Below are 23,432 nucleotides of genomic sequence, written 5' to 3'. Positions count from 1 at the left end.
GATAAATGGTTTTTGCTTCTATTTTAGATTTTTTATTTTATAAAATATTTTAAATATATCAAAAAGAAGAAAGAATAAATATTACAGCAAATATTATCTACTTAACAATTGTTAATATTTTGATATAATTCTTTCATGTTTATTTTCTCAAGTGTTCTAAAATAATTTACTGCAAGCTAAAGTTTTTCCTTATCATTTTGTTTTGAAATTAACAAGATAATTTCCAAGGAATAATGAATTTTAAAAAATACACTAAAATTTGATTATCATCACAGAGCCTCTTCAACCTTTAGACATAGAATTCTTGTGTTTGGCCAGCAAAGAAAAAGATAGATATTGATAATGAGGAGGAAGAGGAGAATGATAAAATAAAGGAGAAGAAAATGAGGAAAAGGAGAAGGAAGAGGTAAGGGGAAGAAGAAAGGAAAAAGAAGAAGGAGGAAGGGATAATTATGAAATAAGGCATATTGGTATATTTCTTAGCTATAAGAAGAAAACGTAAGAAGAAAACGTCGCCATGGTTGATGATTGTATTAATACATCCCAGCAAGTTTAATGTGATTAAAAAATTGAAGTTTAAAACACATTTACTATGTCAGAAAAAGTTTATTATTAGACATTGGATGCTAAAAGGCAAAGACTTGCTAGAGTATAGTGACTCTCTGTCCTATATAGAAGGAGAATCCCTGAGAGCATCACTAATCAAACACCAACATCTAGTTCATCAACTTGTCTCCACATTAATGTCAGAAACCAGGTGGCCCAAATAACAGTTTCATTATCAAGACAGGATAAATGAAGCAAGCAGGTTATGGAATAAAGTTTTCTAGATGAATCAGAGTCTCACAGAAGACGAAGTCCACAAATTGTAAACCTTCATATAATTATTCAGTAGAAGCCAGAACACCAGTATCTTCTATAGTAATATGGACGGTAGCAGCCATATCCATAGCCTCCATAACCACAGCCATAGCCCAACCTGCGGAAGCTACCACATCTGCAGCTGTAGCCATAGCCCAGGCCACCAAAGTCTCCACAGCTGTAGCCCAGGCCTTGGCAGTAGTTGCCGTAGTAGCTCATGGTGTCAGGAGTGGTGAGTCTGACTTGGTATTGTAGGCCAGCTTTGGGACTGTGACTGCACAAGAGCATTTATATATGCTGGTGGGTGTGGAAAACCACACCTCTAAATATCACCCCATAGAACACATTATTTGAAAACTATGTCAACTATCTTGTTTCCTAACTTCAAACCATGCCTTGCACTTGTTTCGTGACTCCTTATTTAAAAGTTATGTGACACATTTTATTTTCTGTTTTATTTGAATTCCTAGAAAATTATTTTACTGCTAATAAGACACTATTGTGTTTATAATCCCTAAACTTGTTTGCGTTTCTGAGTTTCAAGCTCCATAAACAAATTTCTATAAACTTCCATTCTTCAAATTGCATCGCATGAGATTGCATTTACCCTCTAATTATACCCTTCCCTTTGCTGTTCCATGGCTGTTGACTCTTTTCTAAATTATGGGTGTTATCTTTCTTCTCCGAAGAATTCACATAAATTGAACCATAATTTTCTCCAAAGTACTAGCCCTATGAAAAATGACAATCAACTATGATGTATGTCTTAAAACAAAGTGCTTTTAAAGTCAGCTGAAAACCCCATTTAGTAGTGCAGTGATGTCATTTAATTTTTTAAAGAGCCACAAACTGAAGGCAAAGGAATTTCTCAATCATCACATTTCAGGTACAGTAAGCATGCTTGGTATATACCATTGAAGATTGCATAAAAAGAGTTCCTCCTCATCACTATAAGTAGCTTAGTTCCCTACCCCCAACTATATTCTTATTCCAGATACTAAATTCCATATTATGATAAGATCATAAAATTTCAGGATTCAGAGAAACTTGGGGTACAGTTTATTTGTGTCCTTTATTATTTTATAAACAAGTGAGAAACCTGCAACTCAGACAGACAATTATACAACAATGATTTTTAGTGACAGTTGAGGACTAAAACCTTAGTTCATCAGGTAAATTTGAAATTTCCGCACTGCAGGTTAGGGAGTCTATTTTCCCATAGTGCACAGCTGCCTTATATTTTTGTTTATTCCCCTGTTTATTCCCACTATCATTAGATATGGATGCAAGTGACCTGAAACCGGTATATTCAGCTTGTCCCACTTAAAAAAAAAAAAAGCTCAAAATAATTGAATATCAAAAAGAGTATTGATGATTTTTGAACTTCCTTTACACTTACTACACTGGTTTCCCCTACCAGGTAATTAAGAGTGCAGTGTGATTAGGTGTTTCTATATTTCTATATTGATGGAACTTTCAAACTACAGATTGAAGGGAATTATTAGTGGTAAAGAACTGCTCTATTTGAATCTACTTTAGCTGGAAGAATTTAGTTTCAATGAAATTTAAGGTAAATTTTTAAAAAGACTATTGTCTTTGGTCCTGGTCATAACCCAATAAGACCAGTCATTTTGCTTTATCCTCGATAACAGAGGTTCTCATGCGATTCAACCTAGGAATTCTTCCTATGTCCAGTCCTAACCACTGGACTCCCAGGGAAGTCCCCTACTATCTGAAGTTCTTTACATGTATTGAACGCAAACTCAAAACAATCCTTTGTAGTACTATTACTATCTTGCTTAATTATCTGCACAAGGTCACACAGCTAATCAGTGGCTGAGAGGAGCTTCAAAACCAGTTTTCTGGCTCAAGAACCTGTGTTTTTGAGCCCACTATGTGGTTCATACAAGATACTGTCTCTATTGTCAGGTGAGGGTAAAGGTGTTTGACCTTCAGAAGGAGCACAACTTCAGAGAAAACAAACGTTTAAACAAGAAACATTTAAACTATTTAGGCAAAATATAATTGCTTTTAAAAAGAAATAAAAAATAAATGTTTTAAATATTTTGTTCTAAATCTACTTTAGTTGACTTAATAAAACAAAGCATGCTACTCATAGCTTAGCTTTTCTTAATTCTATAGAAACCCCATCATGAGTATTGATTAATGTAATACTGGCATTTAGAAATATCTAAGGGAGTTGTTAGCCTGCTGAAGGCAGCCTGCCCACCCCTTTGGGGTTAATCCATTTAACAAATATTTACCTAATGATCACTATTTCTCAGGCATTAATTTACTCAGGGTAAAAAAGGAAAACTAGTCCATGAACTTCATGGAGGCTACATTCTAGCATAGGATGAGATATTAAAGCATTGATATACAAGTATTATATAACTAGTGGACTTTGCAAGAAAAACATGAACGGAAAATGAAATAAACAAGGAGCTCTCTTTGGATGTCTGGGCAATTGTCTTGCCTGTGGTATGGTCTGGAACATAATCATGGGATATTGACTTGTTGGAAGACTGGGTTATTGTCCTTTAGCTAAATGTCTACAGAGCACTGTGTGATTCCAGATTTGTGGTTCTACCTCTCTACATCAAGACCATCTTGCTTTTTCATTGTTAGCTCTTGATATTTTCAAGTGATTTGACACAAACAAAATGATTTGCTTCTGTTAATCAGAAACTTCTCCTGCTGCTTCATCCTTCTGCACTTGAAAACTGTGTTTTCTCTTTTATCTATGTGTTCTATTTTAATATGATATTTTTAATAGTTTTCATTATTTTCCTATTTCTTTATTGATCTTTCTCTTCAAAATGTCAGTGGGACTTATATTAAAAACATACTTCTCTCCTCGGGTTTGTGTTGCATCTCATGAAATTGTAAATTGTCCCTCTAGAAACATTTACTGAGTGCCCAGTATGGTTCAGACACAGGCTATACCTTGAGTATACATCACTGAATAATGCACCCTCTTACTCCCTGCTTCAAAGAATGCCAGTAGTATAACTTTCCAAATGTCAACTCTTTGGTTATCCTTTTTCCCTTCATACAATCCACAGTATTTTTAGGAACTTCTATGTCTATGACTAGAATAATAGTACAGGGAGTTTCATGTCTTAGTACTGGCTGAAAAATATCGTTTATCACATACATGTACACCTTATATTTAAATTTTAAAAATTATATTAATAAACATAAGTAATGAAATATATTAGCAAATTAAGTACTTTGCATTTACTCTGCATAACTGAAAAAAAAATCACCTCGTAAAACTCTGAAGATTAGCTACATCACAAATATGTTTCCTCTCATCCCAACTGAATACTCAACTCTGCCCATAAACCTGTTTATTGGACCTTCCCCCATACCCACAGTCATGCCAAGATCTGTCTGTCTTTTAGAACACCTTCTCACTCTCCTATTCTCTCACTCTTGCCTACCACCTCTTCATTTCACAGAGCAGTCACCATCAGACAGTAACTGGCAACTCCCCACCTTCTCTCTCTCATCTGCACACTTACTCTCTTTGAAACTTACCTCAAATTCAATATGTGAAAAAATTTTTAAAAACAAAAAACACCAATCAGCTTCCCTTTCACCCACCATGTGGTCAATGGTTTTGTTTTGTTTTGTTTCTCTCTTCCTTACTGTTTCTATGTTGGCTCACAACTTCAAAACTCGCCAGCTATCAAAGCCAGGAACCTGGATTTATACCTGAGTCCAGCTTCTTTTTCTGCTTCCTCCAAATTCAAATTAATTGTCATTCCTTCAACAAATAATAGAGAACAGTTACCTACTTATCTTGGAAACAAAGTAGTAAAAAGAAAAACAAATCCCCCATCTCCAGGGGACTAACAGTTTACTGGGGGAGATAGACCATCAACAAATACAGACTTAATTTAGTCATTCGCCAAATATTTACCGAATGGCTACTTTGTGCTCAATATTTTTTTTAGACACTGGAAAAGATATTTCACAGTAGTAAACAAAGCTGACAAGAGCCCTCTATTCCAGAAGCTTACATTCTAGTGGGGAGTAGGGCAAATGACCCAGCAATCAGGCAATCAATCAAAAGAGTATGTTACGGAGTGATAGTGGTAACTGCTAAGGACAAATTATAAAGCAGAGGTGGGAGATAGGCAATGACCAATGGGGGAACTGAAGTTGTAGATAGATTGTTAGGGAAGGCCCATTCTAAATAAGTGTCTTCTAAGTGAAGACTGGAAAGGTGAGACCATAAGCCATGTAAGGCTACCTGAGGGAAAGAGCATGGCAGGCAGATGGTACTGAAAGCACTCTTAGCAGCACCATTTAAGAGATAATTTTACACAAATACCTAAGGAGGTCATAGCAGGGCTTTGGGGTTGCTCTGAATCGGGTGGGAGGTGGTTGTTCAGGGTAGTATGAGAACATGTCTCTTGGTTAGGCAGCACGTTAAGCTGGCTCCCCAAACCATCCCCTTTCCTGGTGTACACACCCTGCACTGCTCCCAGCACTGTGAATATAATGAGTTTTACTCCTGTGATCAGGCTATTTCATACGACACAGTTAAGAAAGGGAGATAATCTGGTTGGGCCTAACCTAATCATAAGATCCCTGTAAGAGTAGAGTTTGCTCTGGCTGGTAGCAGAATAAGAAGTCATAGGCTCAGAGCATGAGGATTTGACGTGTCTTTGCTGGCTTGAAGGTGGAGGGGCCCATGTGTCCAGGCATGTAAGTGACCTCTACTTATTCAGAGTACCCTTTAGCTGATAGTCAGTATAGAAATGGGGACCCAATCCTACAAACCTAGGAACTGGATTCTGTCCACACCAGTATGAGCTTGGGAACAGACTCTTCCCCAGAGCCTCCAGACAAGAACTCAGCCCAGTTGATCCCCTTATTTCAGCTTTAGGATACTCTGTGCAGAGAACCCAGGGACACCTTGACCAAGTTCCCACCCACGGAAGTGAGAGCAAAGAAATGGATGCTGTTTTAACTTGATAAATGTATGGTTATTGTGAAGCAGCCATAGAAAACTAATATAGTATCTTAACCTTTCTATCCTGAATGTTTTTAACACTCAAATTCCCGAAATTAAGTCATAACAATAGTCCTAAACTTCATCATCTAAGTTTTGTCACACATTTACAATTCAGAAGGTGTTCAAGAAGAATTGAGAAAATAATATCATGGTAAATTTGGAATACTATTATTATTAATTTCAAAAGTAAATGTATTGGAGGTTGAGCTTCTAAGGACCTGCTTTCTGACTTTTAGCATAGCTACAAAGTCAGTACTGCTTTAATGCCACATGCCATCTGTCAGACTTCAAATGAGTACACTGTTCTTCACCCAAAGAAAGTTCTCTCCTCTGTACAGATCAGTAAACCGAAGTTAAACAATTTAGCTTTTGGTCTGGTTATGTCATTTAATGTGACATTGGATAGTTTGTTAAAATTTATTTTGAAAACTGGGATCAAAATGGCTGTGTAAATCAAAAAGCTGTTGTAAATATTACTGAAGGAAACATAGGAAAGTGCTTTGAAAATAAAATAGTCTTTTTTTTAATGTATGTTTTTTGGCTGTGTTGGGTCTTCGTTTCTGTGCGAGGGCTTTCTCTAGTTGTGGCAAGTGGGGGCCACTCTTCATCACGGTGCACGGGCCTCTCACTATCGCAGCCTCTCTTGTTGCAGAGCACAGGCTCCAGACGTGCAGGCTCCGTAGTTGTGGCACACGGGCTTAGCTGCTCCACGGCATGTGGGATCTTCCCAGACTAGGGCTCGAACCCATGTCCCCTGCATTGACAGACAGATTCTCAACCACTGTGCCACCAGGAAAGCCCGGAAAATACAATATTCTTTACTAAGTAAGAATATCCTTAAGTGATATTTCACTTAAAGAGAATCCAATGAAAGCCTAAAGCAGTATATTCCTGACTAAAATCTATGACCATCAAACTAACGCCTTTCTGATACAATTGCTTCTAGAACTTTAATCTTCTTTCGACTTATAATGGTTACAAACCAGGGCACTGATTCGTCTAAGTTATCTCTCTTGGATTTCATATTCCCACTTGCAACAATTCCTAGATAACAGCTACCATTATTTTTAACCGTTTTTTTTTTTTTTTGGTTTTGTTTCTTTGCGGTACGCGGGCCTCTCACTGTTGTGGCCTCTCCCGTTGCGGAGCACAGGCTCCTGACGTGCAGGATCAGCGGCCATGGCTCACGGGCCCAGCTGCTCTGTGACACGTGGGATCTTCCCAGAGCGGGGCACGAACCCGTGTCCCCTGCATCGGCAGGCGGACTCCCAACCACTGCGCCACCAGGGAAGCCCTGCTACCATTATTTCTGATGATGGTTATCACCTATGAAGTTGGAAGAGCTTCCCAGGCATCTAACTCCACCTTCCAATTTCTAGTTTCTAAATGAAACTCTCCTAAAAGTGTTGAGTAAGTACATGTCTACTAGAGAAAACTACATCTAGTTATTGATTATGGGGAAACAAACTGCTGAAAGAATCAGGCTAACACAGGCACTATGCCCAACACATTCTAAATCCTCCCTTCTGGTATATTTTTTTAATACTAAGCTCGGGCAGTATCTTTTTGGGGGGAACTTTCACTGACAACACAGACTTGATTGAATGCCCCACCTATGGGGTCCAATTGCTCCCAATACATAAATCTTTCATAAAAGTCAATACAGAGAATTGCAATCATATATTTATTATCTGAATTTCCATCTGACCAGTGAGTTCATCAATATCCCTGGAAACTTTTTTATGTCTTTCTACCACTTAGACTTAGTACAGATTGGGCACAATGTGATGATAATTACTCCTGTGTGGATGGTTGAATAAATCCATGATTACATCTGTCATGGGAAGTGCCAGCGTGGCATCACCAAGCACAGCAAAAATTAATGAGTTAAAGCTCTTGTTGACAATTAGCAGCCTTTTCCTTAGATATCCAACACTAATTCATCTAATAATACTATGAAATGCGGGCTAATGTATAATTATTTTGTACAGTTCATAAAAACTTTGGTATTGGCCCCTTGAACTTGTACTGCATGTGACATGCTCTATCTCATGTCTAAAATTTGTTACTAGTGTCTGTTCCTACTATTTTATGAGTCAACAGCTGAAGGCATGCATTATCAATATTTTTTTCATAAGCAGAGACTGCTTCATTTTTCATGATCATCCTGTGTTCTTGAAAGAAATTAAATATAGCATCTTTCAGGATTTCTCCCCCTTTTTTCTGGATTTCATGTATTCTGTCTTTGGTTGGTTTGGTTTATAGACTCCAAAGCTAAGGATGTCACTGTCATTTATTAATATACAAGTAGGTCAATGGTTGACCGATTTTGTGGTTATAGCTTGAATGCAGTTGTCTTTCGAAAGCTGTCATTCATTCAAAGACATCTTAAAAGAACTTTCTTCCTGATAACTGAAAAAAAAAAGTACTTTAGAGAGGCAATAGAGTTCCATACAGTCTCCGTTTTTGCAGGGTTTTATTACCAGTGAAGCAAGTTGAATAAAAGGTGAAGATACCATCTGGAGATACAAAGAATAGGTAAACAGAACAGCCAAGGACAATGCAAGCAGTTCTGGAAGCCTAGAAACAGAAATGGTTATTAACACACGCACACACCATACACTGGGACTTCTGGCCCTTTAAATAGAATCACAAACCGAATTACCTAAGTATGATTAGTTTGATTATCAAGGGAGTAAACCTAATCAAGGTAGGACATTTTGAGGAGCAAAGTTCTACAGTATGACAAGTGCCCCTTTGGGCACTCCATGCAAGGACTTGCTGAGACATGTATCCAAATATAACTTACAGCCCTGTGTACCTGAAAGTAAGAATGGCAACTTAGCAAACCAATTACTCTGTGATTCTGAAGGTTGTTTGAGCTCCTTCAACTGTTGTTTAAGGGAAGCCAAAGAAACAACCTCAGTAGAAGAAATCCATTAAGAACACAGCTTCCAACAATACAACAGAGTTAGGTCCTGCTTGGAAACAGCAAAAGACAGCAGGACGTAGAATACAACGCTGGCAAAGGATGCAATAATGTTGCATAACGATCCCACAGTGAAGATATGAGGCTGGTTAAGAGCAGCTGCAGCTGCTTTGTTGATATACTTTTAACAAAATGTGAAAAGAATTGCTGAACAGTCTCTCTACCCTCATGGTTACATAGAATTACAGGTACGACACCACTGTCGGAGCTTTCATGAAGAACACATACACAGATTGCAGACAGACACACGCATAAACTCATGCTCAATACCCGTATGTATAGAAATCCCATTTATGAAGGACAGACAACTAGGACACATTTAAAAGGCCAACCAAAGTAAGTTTAATGAAAGTAAATTTTCACAGATCTCACATGAACAATTTGGAATGAGAGTTCTGCCAAAGTATGTATCCAAAAGGAGAATTATTACCCAAACTATAAATCCACTCCACTACCCCAAATTAGAATTGCAAGTTCAGATGATTTTTATCAAGTCAGTCCTGGTATGTTGAAATCTGAACATCTATCAAAGCGACCTAGGATTGGCTCATGATAATTTCATCTGAGAGAGGCACCAATGGAATGAAGTGTCCAGAGGGTAGAATCAAGAAGAGGAAAATTGGCTGAAAGTTCTCAGTCATGTGTGAGGTTGAATGCAAGGTTTCTCAGTAAAAGTCAGAGGAGCAATATCTTCCATAGTAACACGGGTGGTAGCAGACGTATCCGTAGCCACCAAAGCCACAGCCATAGCCACAGCCATAGCCCAAGCCATCAAGGCCATAACCCAGACTGCCATAGTAGTTGCCGTAGTAATAGCTCATCTTGTCAATAGTTGAAGATGTAGGTGAGAGCAAAGCTTTTGCTTGCAGAATATGAACTTCTCTGCTTCCTTGGGGCCTTTTATACACCCTTGTAGTAGGTGTGACAAACCACAAGCCACCATGCCCTGCATTTCATCAGCTAATTTGCATGAAGACCATGTCATTAACATTGTGTTCATTTAGAGGGGAGGCCCACACCCATTAATGCTGGAATTCATTTACTGCTGCCTCATAAATTCCTGAAGGTATATCGTGTACTTTTAGCAATAAAAAAAAATTGCCATACTTCATCTCTGTAACCAAGCATCATGAGTTTGCGTAGCTTGAAAGCCACACATATTATTTAAGCTTACCTTGAAATAAGAACATCACCCCTCTGCAGACTTGAAGCACAGATGCACAGAGACTCCAGGTTGCCATGAGATCCTATCATTTAATCACCAACATTTTCATGACATTTGTTTTGGCAGAGAAACCAAATGTTTAGATAAATATTGATTTTGCTTTGTTTTATTTTTTTGACAGGATTGATTTTGACATTTGATTATAAATAATGTTTTTAGACTAATTTATAGCACTGTCATTCTTACTGGTTTGTATGTTTTTATGCGGTTATATGGAGTTCACTTTTATGAGCATCAACATTTCTTAAACATGAGATATCAACAACATGTTTTCCAGTAAAAAGTAAGTATGTATATAATTTTTGTGTGTGTACAGCACCTCTGTGTGTTATAGTTAGTGTAACACATGCATTATTTGATGTCTATAGAATAAAATGTGTATATTGAGGGGTATTTTTAGTATAGTGATATCTAAAATACACTTCTCCTTTGTTAATTAATCACATACTGATTTAACTGATTTCCTCAATAGCTCTTAGTCAAATCCTATGTTCAGGAAAAGATACATTAAGAAGTATTTATCCAATACTGTGAAGATCACATAAAACATAAACAATACAATGTGAAGAGTCAATGATATTTAAGTTCTAGACAAGGGATTGTAAAAGTATAAAAATAAATAATGCTACATTCTCATTGAGTCCTGCCTGGCAAAATAGTCCAATAGTTTTTTGGGGTTTTTTTTTGGTTTGTTTGTTCCTTTATAGCCATATACAATATCCAATTACTGTACTATTTCTGTTAATAAAATGTTTCCATTTCTATCTAGTTGTTGCTGATGGTATAAAGAATGATGATGGTATAAAGACTAATGGTATAAATATGGCAGGAAGGCTCTATTTACCATGGAAAGGATCAGGGTCTTTAATGAGAGAATTATTAGAGGCAAAACACATTAATTTTCTATGGATTGATATTTTTAAAAACATCTGATATTAAAAATCTAGATCCTTTTCTTGACACAATTTCAATAGTGATAATAATTGAAAAAGGTAAAGATATATCTTTTTTTATTAAATAACTCTATGAACATATTGCTAAAAGAAAGCTAATCCTTCTTTATTTTTTTGTTGTCCAAGAAGATTGCTTCAGTTTAATGTACTATTAAATTGCATTATCAGTATTAAAACCATGTTTATACATTGTGAACGAACATTGGAATAAGGCAAGGATTTCCACAATTACCACTGTTACTGATCATCTTTATGTAGAGGATGTCAATGCACGTGGAAAAGAAAATAAACTGAGAGATGATATAGTGGAATGTCAATATCATTATAAAATTTATCATATGGACACATTTGGAAAACACAAGAAAATCAAATCAACTACTTTTGAGAGTAAAAATTATATGGAAAGTTATAAACTAAACATTACTCAAAGACTTTCATGCATATGAACAGAGCCTTTGAGAAAGTATAATTGGATGATAGCTTATTCCAATTTCAATAACAATGTCAAATAGAGAAAAGCATTTTTCATAAAATATGCATAACACTGCTGAAAAACTTTATGGAAGGATATAGAAGACTTGAATGAATGAAGATTTATGCCATCCATTGTAAGAGAATATAAAATACAGAAATGATCACTATCTTTCCAGTTTAATTCATAAAAATAATAGGTTCCTAATCAATATCACAGAGTGATATTTGGTGAACTTTCCAAAATTATCTTAATATTTATCTGAATAAAGGAGATAGTTTTCCACATTAGAACTTTTTCAGCAGATATAAAAATATGGAAAAGAAAACAACATGGCACCATCATTAGAATTAATAGTTTATGAGAATACAATAAAAAGTCCAATTTATCATTATGCTTATTTCTTAGTGTTTTATTTAGGAATTTTACAAATATAAAGTATTATTCATATAATTGAATTTTGGTCACCTTTTATGGTATACTTTTTAAGTACAAAAATAATGTTAACTTTACAAAATGTATTTTCATGTTGGTCTATCTGATCCTTGAACATCTGGAAAAAAATACTTTGGAAAGATTTATTGGGAATATTTTTACTTGCTTTCATAATTATTGATCAAATTAAATTGTCCATTCCTTTTTGAAGTATTTATGGAATAAAACATGACTGTTATTCAGATATTTTCAATTTCTTAGAATGCAACCTGAATGCTGTTGTACTATTATTTGAAGGGAAAAAAACCCTTCTGTTGCTATGTTATATCTTCTTGCTCATGTTTAATTTCATTACACAAGAAACACACACAGACACAACATTTACATCACGAGTTTTTTTCCTATTTTCTTGATTTTTTCCAAACTACCGATCAATTTATTACCCCTACAAATCTTCTATACTCTAATTTTTTAGCATTTGCTTTGATTTTTATTATTTCTTCTTACATATTTTGTAATTGCCTTTTTAGTCTTTTCCTAACTTTTTTTTGTTTTGTTTTGCAATATGTGGGCCTCTCACTGTTGTGGCCTCTCCTGTTGCGGAGCACAGGCTCCAGACGCGCAGGCTCAGCGGCCATGGCTCATGGGCCCAGCCACTCCGCGGCATGTGGGATCCTCCCAGACCAGAGCACGAACCCGCGTCCCCTGCATCGGCAGGCAGACTCCCAACCACTGCGCCACCAGGGAAGCCCCTAACTTTTGAAGTATACAAATATGTCTTGCTAAATCCTAAACATTTAAAGCTCTGCATATGTTTCATTTTTTATGTTGAGATACAAATTTAGATTTTCATATGCAGGTCTCATTTTCTAAATTTTTTATTCTTATTTTTTTAACACATTATTTAATTAAAGTACATATTTCAGTAAGGTTTTTGTTAAGTTAATCTCTAGTTTTCTAGCATCATGAGTTGACAATACAAGCACAATTTATTATTTTTGTAAATTATTGAGCTTTTTCTGAAACATAGAATATGCTTACTGTTTTTCTAAATATTCAACAAATATGTTAAAAACCTATAGTTAAGAACATTACTATTTTTCTATAGCATCAATTGTATTTTTCATTTCATCTATGTCAATTATTTTTCTATACATAATCTCGCCTAAATTTATAATTTTATGATAAATTATCTAACACCAGTTATGTTTCTCTTAAATTTGCTAATTTCTAATACTTCCCTTCCTATTATTTCAAGCTCTATTATTTGGCTCACTGTCGACTATAGCTGTTGTAAATTTATTACCAATTGCAATCTTATCAATGTGTAGTAATACATTTGGACTATGTAATACTTTTCATTTATACTTTATTTCATAAGACTTTTGCTGCACTTGTTTTCATTCTGTTTTGCCTTTTATAGTTCTGGCTATCTTTTCTTTAATATATAGTTACCTTTTTTGTGTTTAAAACAGATGATCACTACTGCCACCTAGTGGCAGTATACGCCAAATTTGCTAGAAATATTACCGATTCGATAAATACTATGTTTGGAACAATAAAGTAATAATAGCTTAGATAATGTCATAAAGTTCTGGAGGTTATGTATCCTTCAATGTACCAAACCACTGAAAATTGTGAATATTATTGTCACAAAAAAAGTATATGAACACAGCATTTTAAATATAGTTGCAAGAGATGTATGGACAGACAGCCAGTAACAAACTCGAGGCACATGAAGTTAATAAAAGCTGAGTTAGATGATTTCATAGGCCACACATCTTATGGCCTAGTGTGGGACAGTCAAATTTCTAAATTATTGAGATATTGAAGAATTTCTTTAACTAGTAAAAACATTAATCTTACTATTTCCAATTTCCCTTCACCCATAGAAAAAAAAGGAAAATAGTAATTCTCCTACATATTGTAGCAGTCAATTTTTTGAGTTACGTAATTACTTACAGAAAGGGGTAAGTAGATCAACCATTTGAAAACCAAAGTCATGATTATTGGAAGGGAAATTTATCCCATTTTTTGACAAGCTTCGTACTGGAGTCTTACTATAATAATAAAGGAAAGTCTTGAGTAGTTCCCTAGGCATAGAGTGCAAACAGTTCACCTAGCAGAGTCAAAGTATTTACTTTGATATGATTTGATACGGGCTATCAAAGCTTTAGTGAGGTTCTCTGGTATGTCAGAGTTACATTGAGGGACACAAGTATTCTTCAAGGCAAAGGTGACCTTAATATGGGACTTCAAGTACCTCTAGTCACATTAGGATGATTAAATACACTGTATAATGAATTTATTAAGTTATCTTAATTTTATGTCATTAAACATTCAGTTTATGTAACTCCCTGTGTTATGATTCTTGACCCAGGAAACAACTTTTTGATTATGTTCAGTCTTACCATTCCTTACAGGAAAAGAGTAAGCTGATTATACTGGGTTTAAGTCTTTTGGCCATTCTAACAGTGATTTCTCAGGGTAAATAATAAATTGTCTTCCCATTATGATTCCATTCCCCATATAAAATAGAGGTGATGTGGATATAAAATGGGCTTTTGGTATTTCCATTTCCCTGTAACAGTAATTGGTCTCTGTAAATTAATAAAATGATCAGATTATAATTCAGATTTCCATGTAGGTTAAGTATGAGGAGAATTCTCAAATCAAGCACACTTAAGTATTACATTTCCAGCAACAATTATTTCCTTTCATATAGGAATGAGTTGGCTATAGGTTTTATAGATGACCCACCTGAACTTGTTAATGTTCATTGGCCCCTGAGAAATGGATTTATTCTCAATATAGTAACTGCACCAAACCATCTAACTGAGCTTATAAGCTGAAGAGCTAGACTTTGAAGAGAGATAAATTTATCGGGACAATTAATGTTTTCCTAGGAGATTTCTGGTGATTTGACTTTTTTTCTTTGGGAGATTCTAGATACTTCTCTCTGTCCTCTGTGAGCTAAGAAGAATCAATTACATAATGAAATTATTTTTTTTAACACATACCTGGGGATAGACCCCTTACCTCTTGTACTCTGGAAACATATTGACCCAGCCCATTTTTAATGAATTTATTAAGCAATATTCTGGGCTGCCCTAGAAAGATGAGCATGAAGACATGTATGATCCATTACTGCAATGGCCCTTGTGCATGCCTCAGGGAGGCAGCCCACTACCTCATCTTCTTGGTAACTACAAATTGTTTCTGCTCTTATTATTACAGGTTTTTCCTTTGATGTATTAGTAGGTAAATATTGTATTTAGCTTTGCAACTGCTGTCTTAATTTAATTGATGAAGTTTATTTTGTCTCTCTTTACCATTTTTTAACCCCATAAACTATCCGTCAGGACTACCTCACCTTTTATTTTAAATGTTTGAAATTTCTCCTTATATCCTATTACTTAGATGATGTTCTCACTGTAACCAAGACAATTTCTCCCAAGTCAGTATCCTGGCAGCCTGAGATGGTTCTCATATAAACAGTAATATAAAAGTAAAATATAAATTGAATTGGCAACATGGGTGCAATTGTCAATTTTGATTTTCCTTTAGATCTTTCCTAAAGATCAAAAAACAGATTGATCCAAAGTCTACAGTATTGAAGTATCATGAATGCAATCCTCATATTCTTAAATAAAGGAAAAAAAAAACCTATAACAGGTGACAGTGACTTTCATAAAATTCTACTGTTAATATAGATAACTGTTGAACCACATTGCTTTCCACTCAACCAGAGCATAAATAGAATTCCTGAAACTCTTCCAGAAATTGCACCTAGAATCAGTGGGATAAAATAGTTGTCTGAACTTAGTGAGAGAAGCAAAATTCATATAGGATCCTTCAGTGTTATGCTCATTTTTTATTAGAACTCTCTAACATATATCCTGGGATAAATTCAAAGTAGCAGCCTTAAAATATCTGGACTATGACATTTTCTCCAACCGCAATAGGATTAACTTACTGATGTGTTCTTTGTAGTTATGCCATCTGCCATTGTTGAGAATTCTGGTAAGAACCAGTTTTCTGAAGTTTATTATTATAATTATGGGAAAAAATTAAACCTGACTTCAAGGACTTTGCATTCTCACATGACATTCTCTTTATTGTGTAGATATCATTTACTTCATTGTACTGTATATTATGAACTCTCATGGAACTATGTTTTCTCAGAACTCAGGACCAGACACAATATCATTTGAGAAGCAGATTTACTTTTATCCTATAGATAAGAAATCATATGATTAATTTCTATGAAAGCTACCAGAAAACATAGAACCAGTCATGGATCATTCCTAGAAAACAAAGCAACCAAAAGACTTCAAAAGCTGTACAGCACATGTAATAATCATAAGATTTCAGCCTAAGGATAAGATACAAAACAATGATAACAGCATATGCACAAAGACTTTTATCACAGTTGTATTTATGATAAGAAAAAAAAAGGGAAACCACTTAAATGTTCAATAATAGAGAAATAGTAAGATAGAGGAAAATTACAATAAGGGAAAAGTATATTAATGTTATGGACCACTATGTCATAATTAAAAACAATATTTATAAGGCATTTTAATGCCAAAAGAAATCCCTAGTAGTAAAATGCTAATTAACCAAAAGAGTATAAAAAATCACTATATGATTTCAATGATCTAAATTATGTAAAATATCATAAATTAAAAAATGGGACAAGGGTTAATAATAGTACCTACCTTACAGGATTGTTATGAGAACAAAAAGAAAGAGTAAGGAAATTAGTACAGTAGTTCTGACCGCATAAGCACTCATTAAGTGTTGGCTTCTATTGTGCAAAATGTACAGGAATGCTCCTCTTAAAACATACAAAACATACATATCATTAGTAAGGTTGGTGCATATAGAAAGTATTCACCTAAAAGTCTTAATTGACAGAAGAGAACAAGATATTCATTTACCAAGGTAATGGTAATGTTCTCCGAGATAATTCTCTCAGCTGGATGTATGCACAGCACGTGAGGATGCTATTTAAGCAGCTGGCATATGATGAGTTCAGATGGAATATTTGCTTAGAGAACAAACTACTTGTTACCAGGGAGGAGGGGAATGGGGTAGGGGCAAGATAGGGGTAGGAGATTAAGAGATAAAAACAACTGTGTATAAAGTAAATAAGCTACAACCATACATTGTACAGCACAGGAAATATAGCCAATATTTTATAATAACTTTAAATGGAGTATAATCTGTAAAACTATTGAGGCACTATGTTGTACACATGAAACTAATATAATATTGTAAGTTAACTATACTTTAAAAAAATTTCATTAAATAGATCGATTCAGGCTCCCTGACTTCAGAATACACTACAAAGCTACAGTAATTAAGACAGTATGGTACTGACACAACAACAGAAATATAGATCAATGGAACAGGCTAGAAAGCCCAGAGATAAACCCACACACATATGGTCAACTTATCTTTGATAAAGGAGGCAAGAATATACAATGGAGAAAAGACAGCCTCTTCAATAAGTGGTGCTGGGAAAACCGGACAGCTACATGTAAAAGAATGAAATTAGAACACTCCCCAAAACCATACACAAAAATAAACTCAAAATGGATTAAAGACGTAAATGTAAGGGCAGACACTATCAAACTCTTAGAGGAAAACATAGGCAGAACATTCTATGACATAAATCACAGCAAGATCCTTTTTGACCCAACTCCTAGAGAAATGGAAATAAAAACAAAAATAAACAAATGGGACCTAATGAAACTTAAAACTTTTGCACAGCAAAAGAAACCATAAACAAGACGGAAAGAAAGCCTTCAGAATGGGAGAAAATATTTACAAATGAAGCAACTGACAAAGGATTAATCTCCAAAACATACAAACAACACATGCAGCCTAATATCAAAAAAACAAAGAACCCTATCCAAAAATGAGCAGAAGACCTAAATAGACATTTCTCCAAAGAAGATATACAGATTGCCAACAAACATGTGAAGGAATGCTAAACATCATTAATCATTAGAAAAATGCAAATCAAAACTACAATGAGATATCATCTCACACTGGTCAGAATGGCCATCATCAAAAAATCTACAGGCTATAAATGCTGTAGAGGGTGTGGAGAAAAGGGAACCCTCCTGCACTGTTGGTGAGAATGTAAATTGATACAGCCACTATGGAGAACAGTATGGAGGTTCCTTCAGAAACTAAAAATAGAGCTACCATACGACCCAACAATCCCACTACTGGGCATATACCCTGAGTAAACCATGATTCAAAAAGAGTCATGTACCAAAATGTTCATTGCAGCTCTATTTACAATGGCCAGGAGATGGATCAACCTAAGTGTCCATCAATAGATGAATGGATAAAGAAGATGTGACACATATATACAATGGAATATTACTCAGCCATAAAAAGAAACGAAATTGAGTTATTTGTAGTGAGGTGGATGACCTAGAGACTATCATACAGAGTGAAGTAAATCAGAAAGAGAAAAAAAAATACCGTATGCTAACACATGTATATGGAATCTAAAAAAAAAATTAAAAAATGGTCATGAAGAACCTAGGGGCAAGACGGGAATAAAGATGCAGACCTACTAGAGAATGGACTTGAGGACACGGGGAGGGGGAAGGGTAAGCTGGGACAAAGTGAGAGAGTGGCATGGACATACATACACTACCAAATGTAAAATAGATAGCTAGTGGGAAGCAGCTGCATAGCACAGGGAGATCAGCTCGGTGCTTTGTGACCGCCTAGAGGGGTGGGATAGGGAGGGTGGGAGGGAGGGAGATGCAAGAGGGAAGAGATATGGAGATATATGTATATGTATAACTGATTCATTTTGTTATAAAGCAGAAGCTAACACAGCATTTTAAAGCAATTATACTCCAATAAAGATGTTTTAAAAATAATAATAAGTAAATAAATAAATAAATATCACAAAAAATAAAAATAAAATAAAAATAAATAAATAGATTGAGAGCACACAACTAAAAGACAAACCATACCAGGGTCCTGGGCTACCCAGATATGTAAATGTGAACAGACCAAAGAGTTGTAGCAGATAGACAAAGATGTCAAAATTATTCCAATGAGAACTGAGCTCAGCCCTCCAACATGTAATAATACAAAATTAGTAAATTATGGTAGCTTTAAATTCATTCATTCTCACATTTATTCATTCAACAAATATATATTGTGCATAAACTGTAAGGTCTTGCTTGAAGCTTGGGGGATCATTTTATGGGAAAGAAATCAGGAGACAAAAGTTCCTGTCCTCAAGGAGCATACATTCTTCTAGGTGAGAACAAATATACCAGACGATGATGAATTTTATAAAGGAAAAAATTGTACAGAAGGGGCTTAGAGAGTGCAGCAAGGAAGTTGAAGTTTTCAGTAGAGTAGTCAGGGAAGTCTCACAGAGAAGGAAATTTTGAGACAACTGTCGGAGAAGGTGAGGAAGCAAACTATGCTGATATTTGAGAAAAGAGCACTCCAGTTAGAAGGCACAGCAAGCACTAAGGCACTGATGGGGAAGGATTCAGAGAAATACCACAGGGGAGAAGGGTGTTGAAAGTCAAAAAATGGAGGCGTTTTAGAGGCCATTGGAGGAATCTGGCTTTTACCCTGAATGAGTTGAGTAGCTAGTTGAGTATTTAGAATCAAGGAGTGCATGATCTTGCATGATTTATATCTCTTTCATCACCAGTAATTAGTCAAGTCTTCCTGTAGGGGTTAAGAAGAGTGCATAAATTCCCAGGCAGGTCTAGCTCTTCATGTGAGTAGGGAGCCAGTAGATTTCAACAGCCTCCAACAAATAAACAGGGGTTGACTGTTGAGGGGTGAAAGCATTCCAGGCGGCTTTTTGCATGGCAATTGTCAAAGAGATCCAAGGAAATAAGGGCGGAACACTAAAAGCATCTACTATGTGTGACTTAAAAGAAGACTCAGGTTATAGTGGAGAGGTGTCAAGAAATGGTTAGATTCTTGGTATGCACTGAAAGTAGAGTCAACAGAGGTTTTTGATAGATTAGATGCAGGCTTTGAGAGAGAGAGAGAGAGTCAAGGAACTCAAAAGCATTTGCCCTGAAAATATGGGAATGTCATTAATTGATATGGGAAAAGTTGTGAGTAGATCAAATTTTTTCTGAGGCAGAGGAAGATGAGAAGATTAATTTTAGACATATTCCGATGACTATGAGACATGCAAGATTTATATAGATAATTTGACATATGAGTCTGAGTCTGGGTTTCAAGTGAGAGATCTGGGCTGGGAAGAAAAAAACAAATTCAAGGGCATGAAGATGGTATTTAGTGTAGTTAGGATGAATGAGATCACTGAGATGTGGGGTGCTTTGTTATATCAGATTACTCAGATTAAGAAATTACCCAAAGGAAGGGAAGTTAATACCGTTTGATGAGATTCAGGAACAGTTGTTCTGATTGGTTCCTAGCCATTAGAAAGTGCTGGCTCTTGAATTCCCTCTTGGACCTGCTTCTGCTCAGGCACTTGGAGCACTTAACCTAATATCTGCTCTGACATGGTGGGCCATGATCTTTTCTTTCTACTTTCATTGCTTCAAATTAGTACAGAATAAGAATTTTGAAAGTCCCCAGTATTTGGTGAAGGAATAAAGGGAGGAAGGAATCCTTAGTTTTCTCTTTAAACCATCTTTCTCACTGATAAACTTAGAGTTTATTACATTAACTTCCTGCATCTATTTACCAATCAATCAATAATCATATTTGACATTCTGAAGTGAGTGATTATATGCTCTAAAGTCTCCAATAAACAACAATTGAACAACTTATAGTAAAGACCAAGTACCTAAGTACTAGGCACAAAAGAAAAAAAAAGTCAGATACAGATTTCTTGTTTAGGCTATCCTCATCATTTATAAAATTTAGTATTAAGAGAAAACATTTTTCACCCAATCACAAAACCACAGATGTAAATATCAATGAAAGAAACTTGTCTTGATATCAAAATCAGATTATATTTGATGAAAAATAAGATCGAAAATTTTCTACATTGGCTATTAATATAAAATTACTTCAATATATGAAGGTTACATAAGAGTAAAATGTTAAATTCTAAATATAATGGAAGTTATCCATTGAGCTTGTCCAATCTAGTGGATGAAGTTGACATTCCGAAGTTTTGCATGTTGTAGATGAGAATAAGTTTGCCATTGTTTAAACATAAATCAGAAGGTATAAAATAACTTAAAAGTAAAATCATAGGTTCAGTGATGAGTCCGAAGGTATAAGCTAAACTATAAGATGTTAAGTAGAATTCATAGGACAAATATGTTCCAAAGTTGTATGACTCAGAGCAGCTGTACCTATACCCGCTGTAGCCATAGTCACATCCACATGCATAGCCACAGCTCAGGACACCATGGTAGTTGCTATTGTAGCTCATGGTTTCAAGAGTATAAGGTTCCTCTAAGAACTACCTACACAAGACCTTTTACATCCATTCATAAAGGGGATATAAAGCAAGAACACTTTCATATTCTACAGACAATGAATGGGAAAAAATATTATTAATATGTTTCTTTAGGCAAGATGAGGTGTGCATGCTCATTAAAATTAAGATTACTTTGCTCTTATATTATGTACCTTTACTGAAAAATGTATATGTTGGTTACAAAGCTTTTGCTTACTTTCCACCACAGTTTATATTAAGACATCTTTCTTTTTTATTGATTTTTATAGGAGTATAGTTGCTTTACAATGCTGTGTTAGTTTCTGCTGTACAGCAAAGTGAATCAGTTAGACATATACATATATCCCCTCTTTTTTTTAGATTTCCTTCCTTTAAGGAGTTCAGCATGTCCACATTGTATCATCCTGACATCCTAAGATGACAATACCCTATTACGACTATTTACTTAGTTTCTTGGCTCACATGAGAAACTATGAGCTACTTCAGGGAACAGACCCTGTATTACCCATCTCTCTACCCCATTGTCTCACAGGTTGTCTGACACATAGTAGATACTTAAATGTTTGCTGAATGAATTGATAGATGAATGGATGGATGAATGAATAGATTCTTTTTTTAAATAGATCTTTATTGGAGTATAATTGCTTCATAATACTGTGTTAGTTTCTGTTGTACAACAAAGTGAATCAGCCCTATGTATACATATATCCCTATATCCCCTCCCTCTTGAGCCTCCCTCCCACTCTCCCTATCCCACCCCTCTAGGTCAGCCTAAAGCAATCTCCCTGTGCTATGCTGCTGCTTCCCACTAGCTATCTATTTTACATTCGGTACTGTATATATGTTGATGCTACTTTCACTTCGCCCTAGCTTCCCCCTCCCCACCCCGTGTCCTTAAGTCCATTCCCTATGTCTACGTCTTTATTCCTGCCCCACCATTAGGTTCATCAGTACCTTTTTTTTTTTTTAAGATTCCAGATATATGTGTTAACATACGGTATTTGTTTTTCTCTTTCTGACTTACTTCACTCTGTATGACCTACTCTAGGTCCATCCACCTCACTACAAATAACTCAATCTCGTTTCTTTTTATGCCTGAGTAATATTCCATTGTATATATGTGTCACATCTTCTTTATCCATTCATCTATCAGTAGACATTTAGGTTGGTTCCATGTCCTGGCTATTGTAAATAGAGCTGCAATGAACGTTGTGGTACATGACTCTTTTTGAATTATGGTTTTCTCATGGTATATGCCCAGTAGTGGGATTGCTGGGTCATATGGTAGTTCCATTTTTAGTTTTTTAAGGAACCTCTATACTGTTCTCCATATTGATTGTATCAATTTACATTCCCACCAACAGTGCAGGAGGGTTCCCTTTTCACCACACCCTTTTCATCATTTATTGTTTCTAGATTTTTTGATAATAGCCATTTTGACCAGCATGAGCTGATACCTCATTGTAGTTTTGATTTGCATTTCTCTAATAATTTGTGATGTTGAGCATGTTTTCATGTGCCTCTTGGCCATCTATATATCTTCTTTGGTAAAATGTCTATTTAAGTCTTCCACCCATTTTTTACTTGAATTGCTTATTTTTTTTTGATATTGAGCTCCATGAGCTGTTTGTATATTTTGGAGATTAATCCTTTGTCTATTGTTTCATTCGCAAACATTTTTTCCCATTCTGAGGGTTTTCTTTTCGTCTTGTTTATGGTTTCCTTTGCTGTGCAAAAGCTTTGAAGTTCAATTAGGTGCCATTTGTTTATTTTTGTTTTTTTTTCCATTACTCTCGGAGGTGGGTCAAAAAAGATCTTGCTGTGGTTTATGTTAAGGAGTGTTTTTCCTATGTTTTCCTCTAGGAGTTTTATTTTGTCTGGTCTTACATTTAGGTCTTTAATCCATTTGGAGTTTATTTTTGTGTATGGTGTTAGGTAGTGTTCTAATTTCACTTTTTACATGTAGCTTAAATATTTACTGAATGAATGAATGGATTGATGGATGTATGAATGA

The 23,432-nt window shown here is 35.4% G+C and overlaps 1 protein-coding gene across 1 annotated transcript; it reads right to left on the bottom strand.

The window, feature by feature from the left end:
- Nucleotides 1-888: 888 nt before the first annotated feature.
- LOC114890397 (keratin-associated protein 19-7-like) lies at nt 889-1,080 on the bottom strand. Its single transcript, XM_029213772.1, has one exon. The coding sequence runs from the start codon at nt 1,078-1,080 to the stop codon at nt 889-891; it is 192 nt and encodes a 63-aa protein (XP_029069605.1).
- Between the last annotated feature and the right edge of the window lie 22,352 nt (nt 1,081-23,432).

This window comes from Monodon monoceros, unplaced genomic scaffold (assembly GCF_005190385.1).
Source record: "Monodon monoceros isolate NGI ecotype Baffin Bay Population unplaced genomic scaffold, NGI_Narwhal_1 Super_Scaffold_11, whole genome shotgun sequence".
Lineage (NCBI taxonomy): Eukaryota > Metazoa > Chordata > Mammalia > Artiodactyla > Monodontidae > Monodon > Monodon monoceros.
Note: the sequence above shows the minus strand (reverse complement) of the source record. Positions and strands in the feature narration are given on the sequence as shown.

What these genes read in the sequence shown, in the direction of transcription:
- LOC114890397 (XM_029213772.1), bottom strand. Translation starts at nt 1,080, where the DNA reads ATGAGCTACTACGGCAACTACTGCCAAGGCCTGGGCTACAGCTGTGGA.